Source organism: Sphaeramia orbicularis, chromosome 9 (assembly GCF_902148855.1).
Source record: "Sphaeramia orbicularis chromosome 9, fSphaOr1.1, whole genome shotgun sequence".
Taxonomy (NCBI): domain Eukaryota; kingdom Metazoa; phylum Chordata; class Actinopteri; order Kurtiformes; family Apogonidae; genus Sphaeramia; species Sphaeramia orbicularis.
Genome location: NC_043965.1, coordinates 13,636,136 through 13,651,390, shown reverse-complemented (window position 1 = coordinate 13,651,390; position 15,255 = coordinate 13,636,136). Strand labels below are relative to the sequence as shown.

At 36.4% G+C, this 15,255-nt stretch overlaps 2 protein-coding genes across 2 annotated transcripts; both read right to left on the bottom strand.

Annotated features, from left to right (window-relative positions):
• Positions 1-479: 479 nt before the first annotated feature.
• On the bottom strand, positions 480-6,703 carry st8sia3 (ST8 alpha-N-acetyl-neuraminide alpha-2,8-sialyltransferase 3). The gene is made up of 4 exons (XM_030142671.1): positions 6,159-6,703; positions 4,020-4,142; positions 3,113-3,670; positions 480-2,876 (listed from the first exon to the last, which is right to left on the bottom strand). Exons 1-4 carry the CDS (start codon positions 6,314-6,316, stop codon positions 2,594-2,596), a joined length of 1,122 nt encoding a protein of 373 aa, XP_029998531.1. The 5' UTR covers positions 6,317-6,703; the 3' UTR covers positions 480-2,593.
• Positions 6,704-10,220: 3,517 nt separating this feature from the next.
• On the bottom strand, positions 10,221-15,242 carry LOC115425838 (cyclin-G2-like). The gene is made up of 8 exons (XM_030143636.1): positions 15,086-15,242; positions 14,413-14,536; positions 14,174-14,311; positions 13,765-14,015; positions 13,544-13,622; positions 13,350-13,448; positions 12,366-12,568; positions 10,221-11,021 (listed from the first exon to the last, which is right to left on the bottom strand). Exons 2-8 carry the CDS (start codon positions 14,533-14,535, stop codon positions 10,910-10,912), a joined length of 1,005 nt encoding a protein of 334 aa, XP_029999496.1. The 5' UTR covers position 14,536; positions 15,086-15,242; the 3' UTR covers positions 10,221-10,909.
• Positions 15,243-15,255: the final 13 nt, after the last annotated feature.

Genomic DNA, 15,255 nt, shown 5'->3' with positions numbered 1-15,255 from the left:
TGACTGCAATGCTCTCCCAAATATAAGCTCGAGTTGCAATAGGGAGCACATGTTGTAAAATCATGAGACAGTCATGTGGCTAGCTTTCACTCTCTGGGCCCAGTCATCAACCCCATTCATCGGTCTGACTAGGCAGTCAGTTTCTAAGAATCCAAGTTAACTACAGATATAAAAAATAAAGCTTGTTTTCATTTTTAAGTCATCTAAGACAAAAGTTATCTGTAGAGGTTTGGTCCCATGTGGATTATAACGGTAGTGTCGTTTTAAGCCTTCAAACATCTCTATTATAAAGTCACTGGTGATTCCGAATATACCAACAGTAAATACAAACAATAGCAAAGAATTTATTTTACTGTTGTATAAAATTAGCCTAAAAGATTTGTTAGTACCTCTCACATGCAATGTAATTTAAATGGATCATGCTGTTTATACAAGATGCAGTAAGTCATGTAACATTCATTCACTTCTCCGCTTTGTGTCACGAACATTAGATTTGATATGGTTATGTGATTAAATAACATTCTCTTCGACAAAAACACTATAATAAATACTGTCTTTTTTTCTTTCTTTTTTTGCAATTGAAGTAGTGTTTGTGTTGATTGTGTCCAAAATGTAGTATTTTTTATTTATTTTTTTGTCATGCTAGTCATGATTTTAAGTAGAAAGATCAGTCCAAACTTCAGATTTTTTTTAGCCCAAACGATTTACAAAAGTGTATCTCCATTTATAAATGGTTGAACACTATGGTTTCTGGTTGCAATAGCTATTCATAAGGTCAAATGTTAGCTACATACATAATCAAAACTAAGTGGAAAAATGATATAGCAATAATAAAAAAAAAGTAACCACACAAACATGTTCCTACATTTTACACTTATTAAATATTGTTAAATGGCAGATTTGTTAAATACTTAACTGTACAAAATCACTCTTAGCATGCTAAAATGTAAAATGTATAACAATGCAAAGGTCATTAAATGATATATTTCAAAAACAATAGGTTACATGTAAAATTACAAAAAGAATAGTGTTCAAAAACCAAAATAAGTTTTAATTGAGTCATGTTTTGTTAACATGATTTCAGTTGATCGAGCTACATTACATCAATTGTTAAGAGGCTAACTGTATAAAACTACCAAATGCTAATAAGATAAATGTGTAGATTTAAAATTAATATTTCACAACATAAAATACTGTACAATTACAAAAAGAAATGTCATGTATCATCTAAATTACATCAATTAGCTTGGCACAAGCAATGACTCTTTGCAGCTCCATGTTACCTGCTTCAGCTTGGGAACCTCTGACTTTGTTTGTGTATAGAACAAATTAAAGCCATACCTGCATTTACAAAAATACTGGCAGTAAAGTTTAAAAGCGTTTGGCTTCATAAAACATTTACGTTACAGTTAACAGGCATTAAATCTCCCAGCAGACTTTTCAAATTTTTATAGTGAGACACAAATTTAATGTTAGAGAGCTGCAATGTTCAATTCAGGCCAAGAAACATCTCTTAATAAACCATTTTGGGCGATATTTTTGTACCTTTATTTGACAACTTTAGGTGGAGAGTAAACAAGGGAATTGACAACAAAAGCCACTTTGGAAATGAAATTATTTTATATATAATTAACTCGTCTATGTATGTATATATATTTAACACTGTTTGATTTATGAATAGCCTGTGCAACCCAGTCCTGGCAGCTCTACACTAAGATAAACATTATTTCCTATGGGCCTGCTAGCATGACTAAATTAATTTATCGATCAGACCATAATGTAGGCTGATACTTTGTAAAACTCTGTGTTATAATGACATCCTAAAATCCTCTGTCCTTGAATTTTATGGCTTATTGTCGGAATGTTTATTCCAAAATTTGAAGAACCTAAACAAAATTTGAAGTGGACAGTCACACTGTCTACGAAGAATAAAAGACACACAAGTATAGACTATACATCTTGTAAACAAATACCATCTTAGTTCCAGAGCAGTGCAGATTGTCTGACACCTCATGGGGGGAAAAGAAGGCCTGAAAAGAGGAACTGCACCTCTCTTGAGGCATTGAATCTGATTACAAAAAAACACTGATCTAACTCCTTCCCTGAGATTAGGCAGTGATTTCAGTGTACAGAATCAGTATACTGTTGTAAAAGGCGATTACTCAATCAATATTGTTATTTCTCAGAAAAAAACAAACAAAACAAAATCAAAAACTGGAAAATTTGACTCTTTGTGTTTGTTTATGCAGCAAATTGCCTGCAGACCCCAGCTGAAATAAAGGTTAGTTGTGTTTGAGATGTTGAACCATGGCTCGAAGCCACACAAAGAGCAGTAATGGAAGCAACTGAGCAGCGTATACCATAACTGTAGTAGTCAACAAAACAACAGCTTGATTTATATCCCACATGATTTTGGCATCCTCATGTGAAACTACAACGTGATGTGACTGTGTTTGTAGAATGAGAGTGTCATAAATTGATTTAACACTTATCATGCATTGTGTGTGACAACAGAAGTTTGAGCTGGGCTGATGTATCTGGGTCACTGTCTCTGGAGTCGTCGAGTCTTAACAATCCAACGATCGGGCTATGTCTAAGAGCAGTGTGTCAGACTGAGTTTGGTCACACCTTCCCTGTGCAGCTTGTAGAGGAGCTTGAATTCACTGGGCAGCTGGTGCGTCTCCTGCCACTTGGTGGTAAATTTGGTCCCTTTTTTGTCATAGTAGTGGTAAGGCAGCTCCTTGCCTGTGTTGGGGTCCCAGCCAAAAGGCCAGAAGCCGTAGAGGTGGATCTCATCACACATAGCATAGGCCAGTGTGTACATGAGAATACCAGTGCTAAGCCGCTTCGGGGAAAGGTTTTTAGTCTTCCAATATCTGAGAAGAAAATAAAACATTAAATTAAAACATTTCAGTTCAATGCCCAGGTAGTTTTAAGACCCATTATAGTCTTCTGCTGGTGAGTTTTGTGTTTGTTACAATTTGGTTATATTTAGAATATTTATCTTCCTATGTGGGCTGTATTTGCAGTGCTCAGATGACCCCCGTGAGTCTCCCAGAAACACAAAAGACACTGATCTTGATTATACTTTCTAATCAACACATGCACTTACTTGTTGACATCATGCATGATATTTCCAGGCCAGGCCAGTTCAACCTTCAGCTGGCCCTTGTGCTCCACAAAGAAGTCCACCAGGGTCCTGGTCACTGTGGCTGAGGTATGAAGGAAGAAGGCAGGGATCCACAGGATGGCCCCCTCCAGCTTCTTCAGGTTGAGGAAAAAATTGTTCCTGTCTTGAATGGTCAGCAGATTGTTGTAATACCTCTCTAGGATGCTGGGGTTGAATGTGGTCAGGTTTGTCTTCTTCCCTACGTCCTTGGAGTAGACTTCCGTAGGGGCAAAGTTGCAGCGGAAGACAAAGTCGGCCTGGTCGATTTCTGGGCCGCAGTGACTGCCGGTCAGGATCCCGCTGTTTCCCACCACAGCGCACATGCTGTAGTGTTTATTTAGGATAGGAGAGGTTTCTGGGAGCAGAGATTTTAAGTTGTTGCTGATGGAAAAGACATACTTGTGGCTGGAGTAGTCAAAGTGCATCAACTGGCCCACACGCACACTGTTTTTTGTGAGGGAGAAGTTACTGGGGATGTCGATGTAGCTGAAGATATCTTTCCTGAAAAAGACAACAAGAAGAGAACACATCCACCCACATGTAGTTCAGGCTGTGCTCAGCAAATGCCAGGAAAGCTCTTGTCTAAAGTTTCCTGCAGTCAATGCTTTTGGAGTCTTCACAGCAGCAGGTTTAAGGTAACTTAATCCATCTTTTTGTGGGTGGTTTCAAGTGACCTGCACATTTTGCACATAGTTTGATGACCAAGTGTGAAGGCTCTCTGTAGAGACTAGAAACATTTTTGCTATAAAAATGTGTTTAAGACAGAAGTGACTTTTTGTTTGCGTTTATCTTGTTTTATCACTGTAACCATTGTGCATATACTGAGAACATTGGAAAACTCTTTTCTTACCTCTGCTGGTAAAAAGCAGTCTTGTTGAATTTCCACTTGTACGGCTTTCCTTGGAGCTCTTCATTTAGGGCATTAGTTAGAGGAATGAAAGATGGATCCAGGAAATTCATAGCAAATTGAGACCTGAAGAAAAACGATTAAATAAAGGACATGCTGTACATAATCTAATTTTGCATAGCTCATATTGACTGTTTTTCTTCTTTGCGCTTCATGATTGCTGCTGCTGCTCTGTTCTTCATTGGTGGAAGAAGTAATAATATCAGTTAATGTACTAAACCACACCATGACAATACTTCATATAGCAAAAGGTCTTCAAAACCTTGAATATCATGTATTAACGTCAAGATATACTTAAAGTATTAAAAGTCAAAGTGATCCATGGACCAGTAAAATAGTCCATGTCAATGTTTCAGTGTTATATATGATGTATTTGTACATTGCATTTTACCGCTGTACATGTTTTAGAATAAGCTAATTTAAAGTACTTTATGCAATACTGAAGGATTTATCCACAGCAAGACATGGTCATCTTTGTAGTCACTGTCCTGTGAGAACTGTGTATCTCTGAAAAATCAACTTTTCACCAGCTCATAAAAACAGGCCTGTTTTCAGCTGTGTGTCAATGCATTTCTTGCAAATCCAAGAGTGTTTTTTAAAGAGTTTTGGCTATTTACCTTAATAAGGAGGAGAGTGTTAAATTCAACCATTAAAGTAAACATTTAGAATTACAGTATATCACAAACAATCAAAAATGCGAACATTTGGAGATTTGAGATTTTCACTGGACTGGAAGGAGTGTAAACTGTAAAATTGTTAAAGAAAAGAGCCAGACAAATCTTATGGAGTACTATATATATATATATATATATATATATATATATATATATGTGTGTGTGTGTGTGTGTGTATATTTATTTATTTATTTATTTATTTATTTATTTATTTATGTATGTATATATATTTTCCCTTTGAGAAATAAAGATTCATACTCCTGTAAAGTATAAGTACCTCAAATCCGAATTTGACCCTTTCCTGCATAATTATGAGAACTTTAGTCTAGATTTTTTTTCTTGGATGTTTTTATTCCTCTTTGGGCATGAAATAACAATGCGATTGAATTTTTTTATTGAACCTATTTTTATGAAGGTTGATTTGTTTCTTTATTGCTTTAACTAAAAAAAATTCAATTCAATTAAAAAAAAGTGTTTGAATGCAAAAAAAAAAAAAAAAAAAATTATGATCCCAAAAATTTTATTTGAACACTTTTTCTTTGATTGGAAAGTTTTGGTTGTTTTTATTGAGGTAATTTTTTTTTCATTGAAATTTACATTTTTTCTAATGGAAATATATATATATATATATATATATATATATATATATATATATATATATATATATATATATTTTTTTTTTTTTTTTTTTTTTTTTTTTTTTTTTTTAAAGCAATAAAGAAACAAATCTACCTTCATAATTTTTCGTGGAGTTCCAAAAACGTCCAATCCACTGGACACCATGTGTTTAATTTTTGAAGTAAAGAATGCAATATCAGAAAATGATATACTGTGTGAAAACTATAGAATCAAAACATTTTTAATGCAGCTAATCTGATGTTTTCTCACATTTTATCATATTCCCAGTTTTTATTATCAATTGATTTACACTCAAACATGTCACTGCAGATCAGGTTTATTATGAACAGCAAAATTACAGTGATGGTGTGAATGTCACTGTATGGGATGGTGCATGAGCGTCCACTGTGTTAGCTGATGTGGAACTACAACAACAAAACCTATGAATATACAAGAAAACAGATGTAGAATAACTGTCCACTGTAGTGACCACTATGCATGAAAGGGTTAAAAATCCTTAAGAAGTATTACTAATACAGTACTTTATACAGAAACTAAACTCCGATGGTGTAAATAAAGTCGGGGCTCCACCATCAGCACCATGGACAGCTCATCAGTTTGATTGACAGGAGATCTTCAGCCCTATTAACATCCGAGTGTTGCGTGTCAGGCTCGAACATCACTTCGCATCTAATTGTGCGCACAAGGCCACACCGCTTTGTTTATATGTGCAAAAGAAGCATCACATCAGCTACCTTTAAAAATGGAGCCCGATCACGAAATTACTCACCGAAATCCTGCGTGAAACATAATCCTCGGGCCTCCCATGATGTATTTAGAGGAGGTGAATAGGTTGTCTTTTCGCAGGGATACATAGCTGATGAGGGAGAGTATGAACACGGCGACGCACAGAATAACCAAACCCAGGGCCTTGGCGATGCGGACCATCTTGGGAGCGTTTTCATTCCTTGTATGCAGCTGGAGCGAGGCGTTGGCCTATGTTGTCATCCCCGGGAGTGCACACGGCTGACCATCTGCGGGATTCAGACACTGTGGTGATGGCGCTTATCGGCTCATATAATCGTATAAAATGGACGCCTGCTGCTGCTGTTGCTGGTGCTGGTGGTGGTGGTGGGATGCATGCTGCTGCTGCTGCTGCTGATGCTTCTGCTGATGCCGCGGCTCCGTCCCATCTCATTCCTGCCCAGCCCCTGGCCGCTTCACACTCCGCTGCGACTCCCCTCCAGGCAAGGCAGGCAGGCGCTTTAATCAAGGAGATGGAGCAGAAATGCGTGTCAACACATCCAGCCTGCGCACATACACACACACACACATACACACACACACACACACACACACACACACACACACACACACACACACACACACACACACACACACTCACCGAGCAGGGGTTGTCAGTAGGATCCGCGCATAAAGAAACGCTTGTCCAATCATAAACTGAACGCGCCAGAAATAGAGGAGAGGGGGGGTGTGCGGTGGGTGAGGCTTTAAGGGGGAAAGATCAGAGCTTTGTATGCTTCATAGTCGGCTTATTGATGCACTCTGACTTTTAAACACAAGCATCTGGGCATCTTTGTAACGGGGATGCTTTTAAGATCATGCGTTATGCAGCCATGTATTCCAGGTCACTATTAGGTTTGTTATTGTTAACCTTTTCACGCATGAATTATGAGAATCTTCGTCAAGATTTTTTTTTTCTTGAGTGTTTATTCCTCCTTTGGCATGGAGAAAAAAAAACAACAAAAAAAACAATGTGATCGAGTTTTTTCTTTCATCTAGTTCCAATAATGTCCACTCAGATACACCATGCATTTAGTTTTTGAAGCAAAGAAACACACACACACACACACACACACACACACACACACATATATATATATATATATATATATATATATATATATATATATATATATATATAAACCCAATAGCAGAAAGTGATACGGAAACAATGAAATTAGAACATTTTTAACCCTTTCATGCATAGTGGTCCCTACAGTGGACAGCTGTTCAAAGGTGTTCTCTTATATATTCACGGTTTTGTTGTTTTAGTTCCCTATCAGCCAACACAGGGGATGCTTATGTATCATTCCATACACTGTATTTCATATCATTACTGTAAATTTGCTGTTCCAGATAAACCTGATCTGCAGTAACGTGTTTGACTGGAAAAAAAAAAAAGAAAAAGCTAATTGTTATTGAACTGTAATTAACAGTTTTGTTTGTTTGTTTGTTTGTTTGTTTGTTTGTTTGTTTGTTTGTTTGTTTGTTTTAAACAAAAAGGTTTTGTTTTTGGGGGGGGTTTTTTGGTTGTTTTTTTTTTTTTTTTTTTGCATATTATCTCCATGCAGGTATTGTAAAAATGTAAGGAAACATCAAATTAGCAGCATTAAAAATGTTTTTATCTCATAGTTTTCACACAGTATATCAGTAAATACATGTTTCTTTGCTTCTAAAATTAAACGCATTATTTTGTAACTCCATGAAAAATAGGTTCATTGAAAAAAAACTCAATCACATTGTTTTTTTTCATGCCTACAGAGGAATAAAAACACAGGGGAAAAAAATCTTGATTAAGGTTCTCATAATTCATGCATGACAGGGTTAATGCTGCTAATCTGATGTTTTCTCACATTTTAACATATTCCACTACTAGTTATTATTCATTTCAAGGAGATAATATGCACACAAAAAAAAAAAACTTTTTGCTTGAAAAAAACAAAACAAAACAAAACGTTTAAATACAGTCTAACAATTAACAATTGATTTACCGTAAAACATGTTACTGCAGATCAGGTTTATCAAGAACAGCAAAGTTACAGTAATAGTATGAGTTGCAGTGTATGGGATGATGCATAAGCGTCAACTGTGTTGGCTGATATGGAACTAAAACAACCAAATACATGAATATACAAGAGAACAGCTGTAGAATAACTGTCCACTGTAGTGACCACTATGCATGAAAGGGTTAAATTGATGTGAAAAGGGGGAGAGAGGTGATGACGATTCAAACAGAGGCCCTTGAAAATAATAAAACAGTCAATGGTCAATATTTTCAATCAATTTTTATGTCTGGAAATTATTAACCTATTACTTTTATTTATTTTTTTATCTACTTATTTTATTTTATTCAGTTCATTTGTCTCAAACTTTGAAGTAAAAAAACAAAAAAAACTAAAAAAAAACAAAAAAAACAAAAGTAATAAGTCAATTACATATGCACCCATCAGTGGTCATTAATCAAAGACAAAGTAATGAAATACAATAAATTTCGCATAAATGTACATAATAATCAACTCAAAATCACTGTTTGAGAAAGAAGCAATAGCTTGTCTAGTCCTGCCCCTTCCTTCAGATTCATAGCCAAATGCAAGTCCTTCATCAGCTATTTATCACATCAAAATAGATTGCAATGAATAACTAGTCATAGCACCTTTGTATTGGTTGTATCACCATTGCGCAACCATTCTGCCAGAAATAAAAAAAAAACAGAGACTAAACTATGCAGGGTATAATGCATAAGCCCCAAACTACATATAAACCCATCAAAAATATCTCCATATTACACATACCAAAATATGAAAGTGGTCCTATTACTCAATGTATTTGTATGAGTTGATTAACATTTGTTTACCATAAAAGAATGTTTGCTTCACAGAATACAAATAAAAATATTTGTTCTTTGCATTAGTTTTGATAGTGTTTAGCAAAAAAAGAATAAAATCCAGTCCCATCTACCCACACTATTGACACTGAACCAGCCCCACTGATATCTAAAGGAGGTGAGGTATTGTATTTAATTTATTAATCTGCAAACTATTTGCTATAGCAATGCATTGTTATTGACCCACAGGTAAAACAAGCTACATTACTCATTGAATAATGCACAGGTTTAGTCATGATATTATTTTGAGCACTATTAGGAATATTATCAAGAGTATTATTGTATTCTACAGAGCCAGGACCATGTGTAGGTGACACTGTTGTGCCAGGACATCTTGTACAAAATAGTAAAATCTATTATTGGCCAAATATTGATCCATGCCTGCACAATGTTGTAATCTCACAGTTTGCATTGTTCGCTGCACTGAAGCGGCAGGGCCCAAGGGGATAATTGTTTCCAATTCTATGGCAGCACCCTTGATGATGTAACAGGTAATTCTTAGTCACTGTGTTCAAGATACAACCACAATATAGTGCAAATAACAACTTTAAAAATAAAAAATTCCGAGCTGAGTCTAAAAAAAACCTGCAAAAGTTCTAAGAGCAGCTTCATATAAGGTAAGAATAGAAGATGACTAAAACGATCACACAACAGAGGTCATGGTTTACTAAATGCTCATACTCAACACAAACCTTTTCCAGACTATTCTGATAAAAAGCCAAGTAATATGTGTGCTCACTACAGTCCTGCAAAAACTGCAGATTTAAAATTAATTCATCATTGTTTTTAGCTGCATTTGTTCTTTTCCTGTTTTTACATATTAATTGCCAGTGCTATATTTGTTGTAAAGCCCTTTGTAACTTTGTGTGGTACACATAAAGGTTATTTTTTATCAGCTAAAATTATTGATTTCAATACATAAACAGTGCATAAATAGTTACATAAAAAATATGTATGTAATCAAATGAACACACATATCCTGGATTCCCTGAATTTCACTTATAATTTTTACATTTTTATGCTTAAACTACAAATCTTGAGAAATATCATGGCTCCTACTAGACAAACACAAGTGAACCGATATAAAAAGTACTTTTTTTATTTATTCTTTATATTCAAATACAATAGACATTATGTGGCATTCACAAAACATAGATTTTTTTCCTTATTTTATACAAGTTATGTACATTTTTTTCAACATTTTCTACAGTAAGCTTATCTTGGTAAACATGAACAACTCCCATTCATTTTCATATATTTCCATGCATATACAGTCTGTTATTGTCACACTACAATGTCATCTATGTCACATTTGACTTCGACTCATACACATACATCTTATAAACATTTGCAGTACATTGTATATACTGTATGTACGGTGTGGCGTATAAAAAACAGTTTTCAAAAAAAGGATTGAGGATGTGCTAGTACGTTAGCTGTTATCGAATGGTTAGTGTACCTTACCACTAACTGTCGTAACAGGTTTCCCTTGTGCTTCACTATTTTTCCTGGAATGTGTCAAGATTGGACACAAACAAACACAGAGAACATCTTGTAAAAAGACATTCAGAGATGTATTGCAATTAAGCTGCCGAGATATTGCAGTTTTCCATTTTCCGTTATTACGAAATGTAAAAAAAAAAACAAAAAAAACCAACAACACAGACAGTATACTGAAACTGACACAGGCACTTGATGACATAAATGTGTCACCTGGCAGGCATCCCTACGGCACTATAACATGATGCATACAACATACAGGTTGGCTTTGAAACATCGTCACCAACTTAACTCAGTTACACTTTATAGACCAAATACACATCGGTGACTACTACATGACGAGCTGAAATGTGTTACTTCCTGCTATGGAGGAAAGCGGTGGGGAAAAAGGCCCCTTCACCGTCGCTCCCTGGTGATCCGCAGGGACTGTCCTCTCCACTGCTCATGTCCTCACAGGAGTCCTCACTACAAAAGAGGAAAAGGACACCATAATTCAAATAGATGATTTCTTTGATTTGTAATATCTGTCTTAGTTAGTAAGGAGAGATTTTTCTTGACATCATTATAGCAAGTAAAATACTGATTCCTTTGGGAAAACACACTAATTTTAAAATACTCAGGGTGGAATATTCTATGATATCTAGCTGTGAATACCTCCCTCATCCTCCCCTATGGTGGCCTCAAATAAAAACATATCCCTCATTACAATTAGTATTTATTTTGTCCATAATCTACCTTAATGTTAGATGTCATCCACAGTGAAAACACAAGAAGTACAAGTCTCTTCTGAGGAGGATGTACTTGCTTCAGATATAAATAATTCAACAATAATGATAATTGTTATTGCATGATTATACACTAATGAGCACATAATTATAAGTATCATAGTCTATTTCTGTGAGTAGATCCTCCTGAATCCCCCTAAATCTTATTTACTGAACCTCTAATGTACTGGGGTGTGGAGGCCAGTATCAGCCAGGGTATGGTAACTTTAAGGATTTAATGACACAAATACCATTATCAGTTGTATTCTTGGTCTATCATCTGCAACTCACCAATTTTCATTTAAGTATAGAAAAAAAAACCAGGCCATTTCTTGAATTAAAGCCTGTTGCTGGTGTTTCCACCCTTACGTAAAATAATTTTACAGACAAAACACCTAGAACAGTCATGTTTCTTTATGAAATGATGCGCTATTGAACTATTTCTGTCCTGTCTATACAGCATTACCCCTTCTTGTTTTTATCTGTTTGCAGCAGTCTAGCCTCTAGATGCAGTGCTTGACGTCATTGTTTTGCAATGCGCAACCATCAAGAAAACTAGCCAGCGCTGATAAAAGGAAATGCCTAAGAAGCTCAAAGGCACATAATTCAGATGGAATGGACAATGTAGATCCAATACTTGATCCACATCCTAAGCTATCATTCATTCATTTTCCAAACTGCTTAATCCTCAAGAGTGTTGTGGGAGTGCTCAGCAACTAATTGGTGAAAGCAGGATATATCCTGAATGTTTTGCCAGTTCATCAAGGGATCCTAAGCTTTAATAGAATTTTAAAAATGTTTGCAGTAGTTTGAACATATTTGTAAAATGCAATATTACTGTGGTATTAAATAAAACAGTAACAATAGCCATGATCTGTATAGCTGTTTGCAGAGACATTACAGACATTTCACTACCTGTTCCTTGGAAAGCCAATTCACATCTCAGAGTATTACTTTACATTACACCCAGTTGTTCAAGTCCCAAATCACAGCAGTCAGAAAAATGTCAAATTTAAATAACACAAAATGAAGCAGGACTATTAACCTTTCACTCTCATCCCAGCTCCCCTCAGGAATAGTTGGCAGACAAGGAACGCTGAAGTGATTAGCCTGAAGACACTGTGCTGTTCGCCTCGACACAATCCAAACCAGCTTTTTGTTGTCTGGTTTGTTACAATCACTTGAGCAGTACTGAGCCATGCACTTTGCCACTAGTTCTTTCCAGTGAAGTAGCACACTGTCACTGATCTGTGAAGAAACAGGACACGTATTAGAGACTGGTGACAGGAAGGACGGAAATAGTTAGAAAATGCTGTCACCAAACAGTCAAGTTTCATTTCCCCCATCGCTTGTTAGCCTTAAAAGACTGATGCTAACACAGTGACACAATAAGCAGATCCAAAAAAATCAAAGTAGCCCGTCATTTGATTATTAAACAACAAACATAAAGAAATAAACAGCTGGCTTTGAAATCAAAATAAGAGAAATTTATTAAGTCCACCTTTCATAATCTGATACCTAACTATGCATTAAGGGATTAAAACATTTGGTCAGACAAAACGGGACATCTAGAGACATTTCCATTGGCTACAGTAACTTACAGTGGGAGTTTTTAGTTTACCTGACTCTGATATCATATACATCAAATAATGTTAAGTAAACAACAAAATAACCAGTGGATAAATAATATCTGCTGAATGCAACCAGTGGGCATAACCACCTTTATGTCACCCATTTATCTGTAGACTATCTTTTTTATCAAGTTTGTGCACCCCCCCCCCCAAAAAAAAACAAACAAACAAAAACACATCTTGACTTTTAGGAGAAATAAGTGACCACATTTTGAGAAGAGGATGGAATTTGGTAATGCTGACATAACTAAGCAAATAAAACCATAATCTGACCCCTGGGGAAAAAAAAACACCGACTCAGAATTTCTAGAGAGAATTACATTTTTTCCCACATTTTGGAGCTACCATCTAACCACTGTCAATTGTATGGTTGCAATGTTACATTGTTCTTTATATACCTTAAGATGTCTTTGGAATTGCTGAACAATCTTCAACAAGTTGATCGACTGGAGGGCTTCGAACTCCTGGGCAATGAGGGAAAGGGCCAGCACAGACGGCTGTGTAAAAGACAGACAGAAAAGATTCATGGGACTGAGGACTCAAAACTGATTGCCGCTATGCTGTGAAATTGTCACCTGAAAACAATGCTTACTTTTGCTTTAGAGAAAGCAAGCCGGCATAAGCAGGCTTTAAGCTGGGCTTCCAATCTCCCAATGCTTGGGATCTCCTCCCTTAAAATATAGAGGAAATCCTAGTGTAATCCTCCACAAGAAACCTCACAAGGTAGAATCTGTATGACTAACTCCATGTAAAGTACAGAGCATGTTCCGAGTAATAACAGCTTAAGTCACTAAATAATAATAAGATATTTACCTTCCAGCAGACTGGGGTGGAAAGGCAGAATAATAGAGGTGTAGAAATGTTAAGGCTGTCACAGCTTTGGGCTGCACACTGAGCTTCTCTGAGATGATCTTCTCCATCCGGCAAAGGTCAGACACAGTGAACTTGCTTTGGCTGATGCGGATGAGTTCATGAGTGGGTGAGATATTGCTCTCTTCCTCTACCATTTTAGCAGAGATGTGAAGACAGCTGACTCCAATGCAAGGCAAGTGTTTGGGCTGCACCTGAGGTAATTACACAGTAGTGAGAAAATGGGTTAATCACGTGAGTCAAGATCTACTGGGAAGAGGAATGTGACAAGAAACACACCTGTATTCAAAACAAATTTATATACAAATATGAGGGAGCAACTTACTGCAGTCATCCACGATATGAAACTTACCTTCATAATGGTGAGGAATCTGTCCAATAAATTAACAGCTTGAACAAAAGTCTGAGTGCTGTAGCCAAAGAAGCTGGTAAGGCTCCATAATTCTTCCACTCTGGTGTCTCTGCATTTTGCTGACACACCATTATGACTCTGAAAATAAAGCATCATTTATTACATAGACAAAGTAAAAACACTATCTTACCACCATCAACACAGAGAGCCTAAATTGGAAAAGTAGGTCAGTGGGTTACCTCTGTGGAAGCAGACTCCATCAGCTTGAGGCCAGTCTCCTTGGGAAGAAAGTTATGCTCTTTGGCACAGCATGACTTCAGCTCTTTCAAGAGTAAAGCGTCGATGCCTTGAATATCCCTCATTCTGTAAAATAACATATCACATTGGTTTTGCAGAGTTATACAGATGGAAATCAACACACAAATTCTTAAACAGTGACGAGAGCAGAGTATATAGTGTTGCTGTCGTCTCTAACGCCACCCCTACTGACACCCAGGGGGTGTGGTTTTGGAAAACTACCTAAAGCCCTCCACACTACATATTTCTATCGATGTTATACACAATTATGTTCAGCAATAGTAATACTTATAGTTTAATGTTATAATAGCATTAAGCGGAAGAAATACAAATTTAGGAGTAAAAAATCCAATCCTACAGAAGTGAATGTAAACAGAACACAAAAAAGTAGGTCACGTAGCCAATAATAAAAGGGGTAGTTGTTAATTCAGAAGTGAGATTAATCCACTTAGCTTGTTAGTTAGAGTATCAACTGTGTCACCTACATTTTGGTCAACGAAAAACAGTATTTCATCCAAAGACCTTGTTGCGTCAGGTAAAAAACACAAAAACGTCAATGCTAACTAATGTAGCCTGCTAGCATAAATCTAGGTGTGAATCGGTCTGCCGTTTTACCTTGCCCAGAGGCTGCCGATGTGCAGATAATGAGGAGACTCCAACTTAGTTTCACTGTTCAGCTCTTCATGTTTCCATATTCTGTCCGAGGAAGGGCAATAAATGTCAAAAGATGATCCCTTTAGACCCGAAGGGAGGGTCCGCCCTTAATAAACAAACAATCCCTTAAA

Bases quoted from the DNA above. Each gene is read 5' to 3' on its own strand.
- st8sia3 (XM_030142671.1), bottom strand. From the start codon at position 6,316: ATGGTCCGCATCGCCAAGGCCCTGGGTTTGGTTATTCTGTGCGTCGCC. The intron at 4,143-6,158 runs GTGAGTAATTTC...GTTTTTCTTCAG, and splicing joins ATGTTTCACGCAGGATTTCG to GTCTCAATTTGCTATGAATT. The intron at 2,877-3,112 runs GTAAGTGCATGT...TTTTCTTCTCAG, and splicing joins ATCATGCATGATGTCAACAA to ATATTGGAAGACTAAAAACC.
- LOC115425838 (XM_030143636.1), bottom strand. From the start codon at position 14,535: ATGAGGGATATTCAAGGCATCGACGCTTTACTCTTGAAAGAGCTGAAG. The intron at 14,312-14,412 runs GTAACCCACTGA...CTTTATTTTCAG, and splicing joins TGGAGTCTGCTTCCACAGAG to AGTCATAATGGTGTGTCAGC. The intron at 13,623-13,764 runs GTAAATATCTTA...CTATATTTTAAG, and splicing joins CCACCCCAGTCTGCTGGAAG to GGAGGAGATCCCAAGCATTG.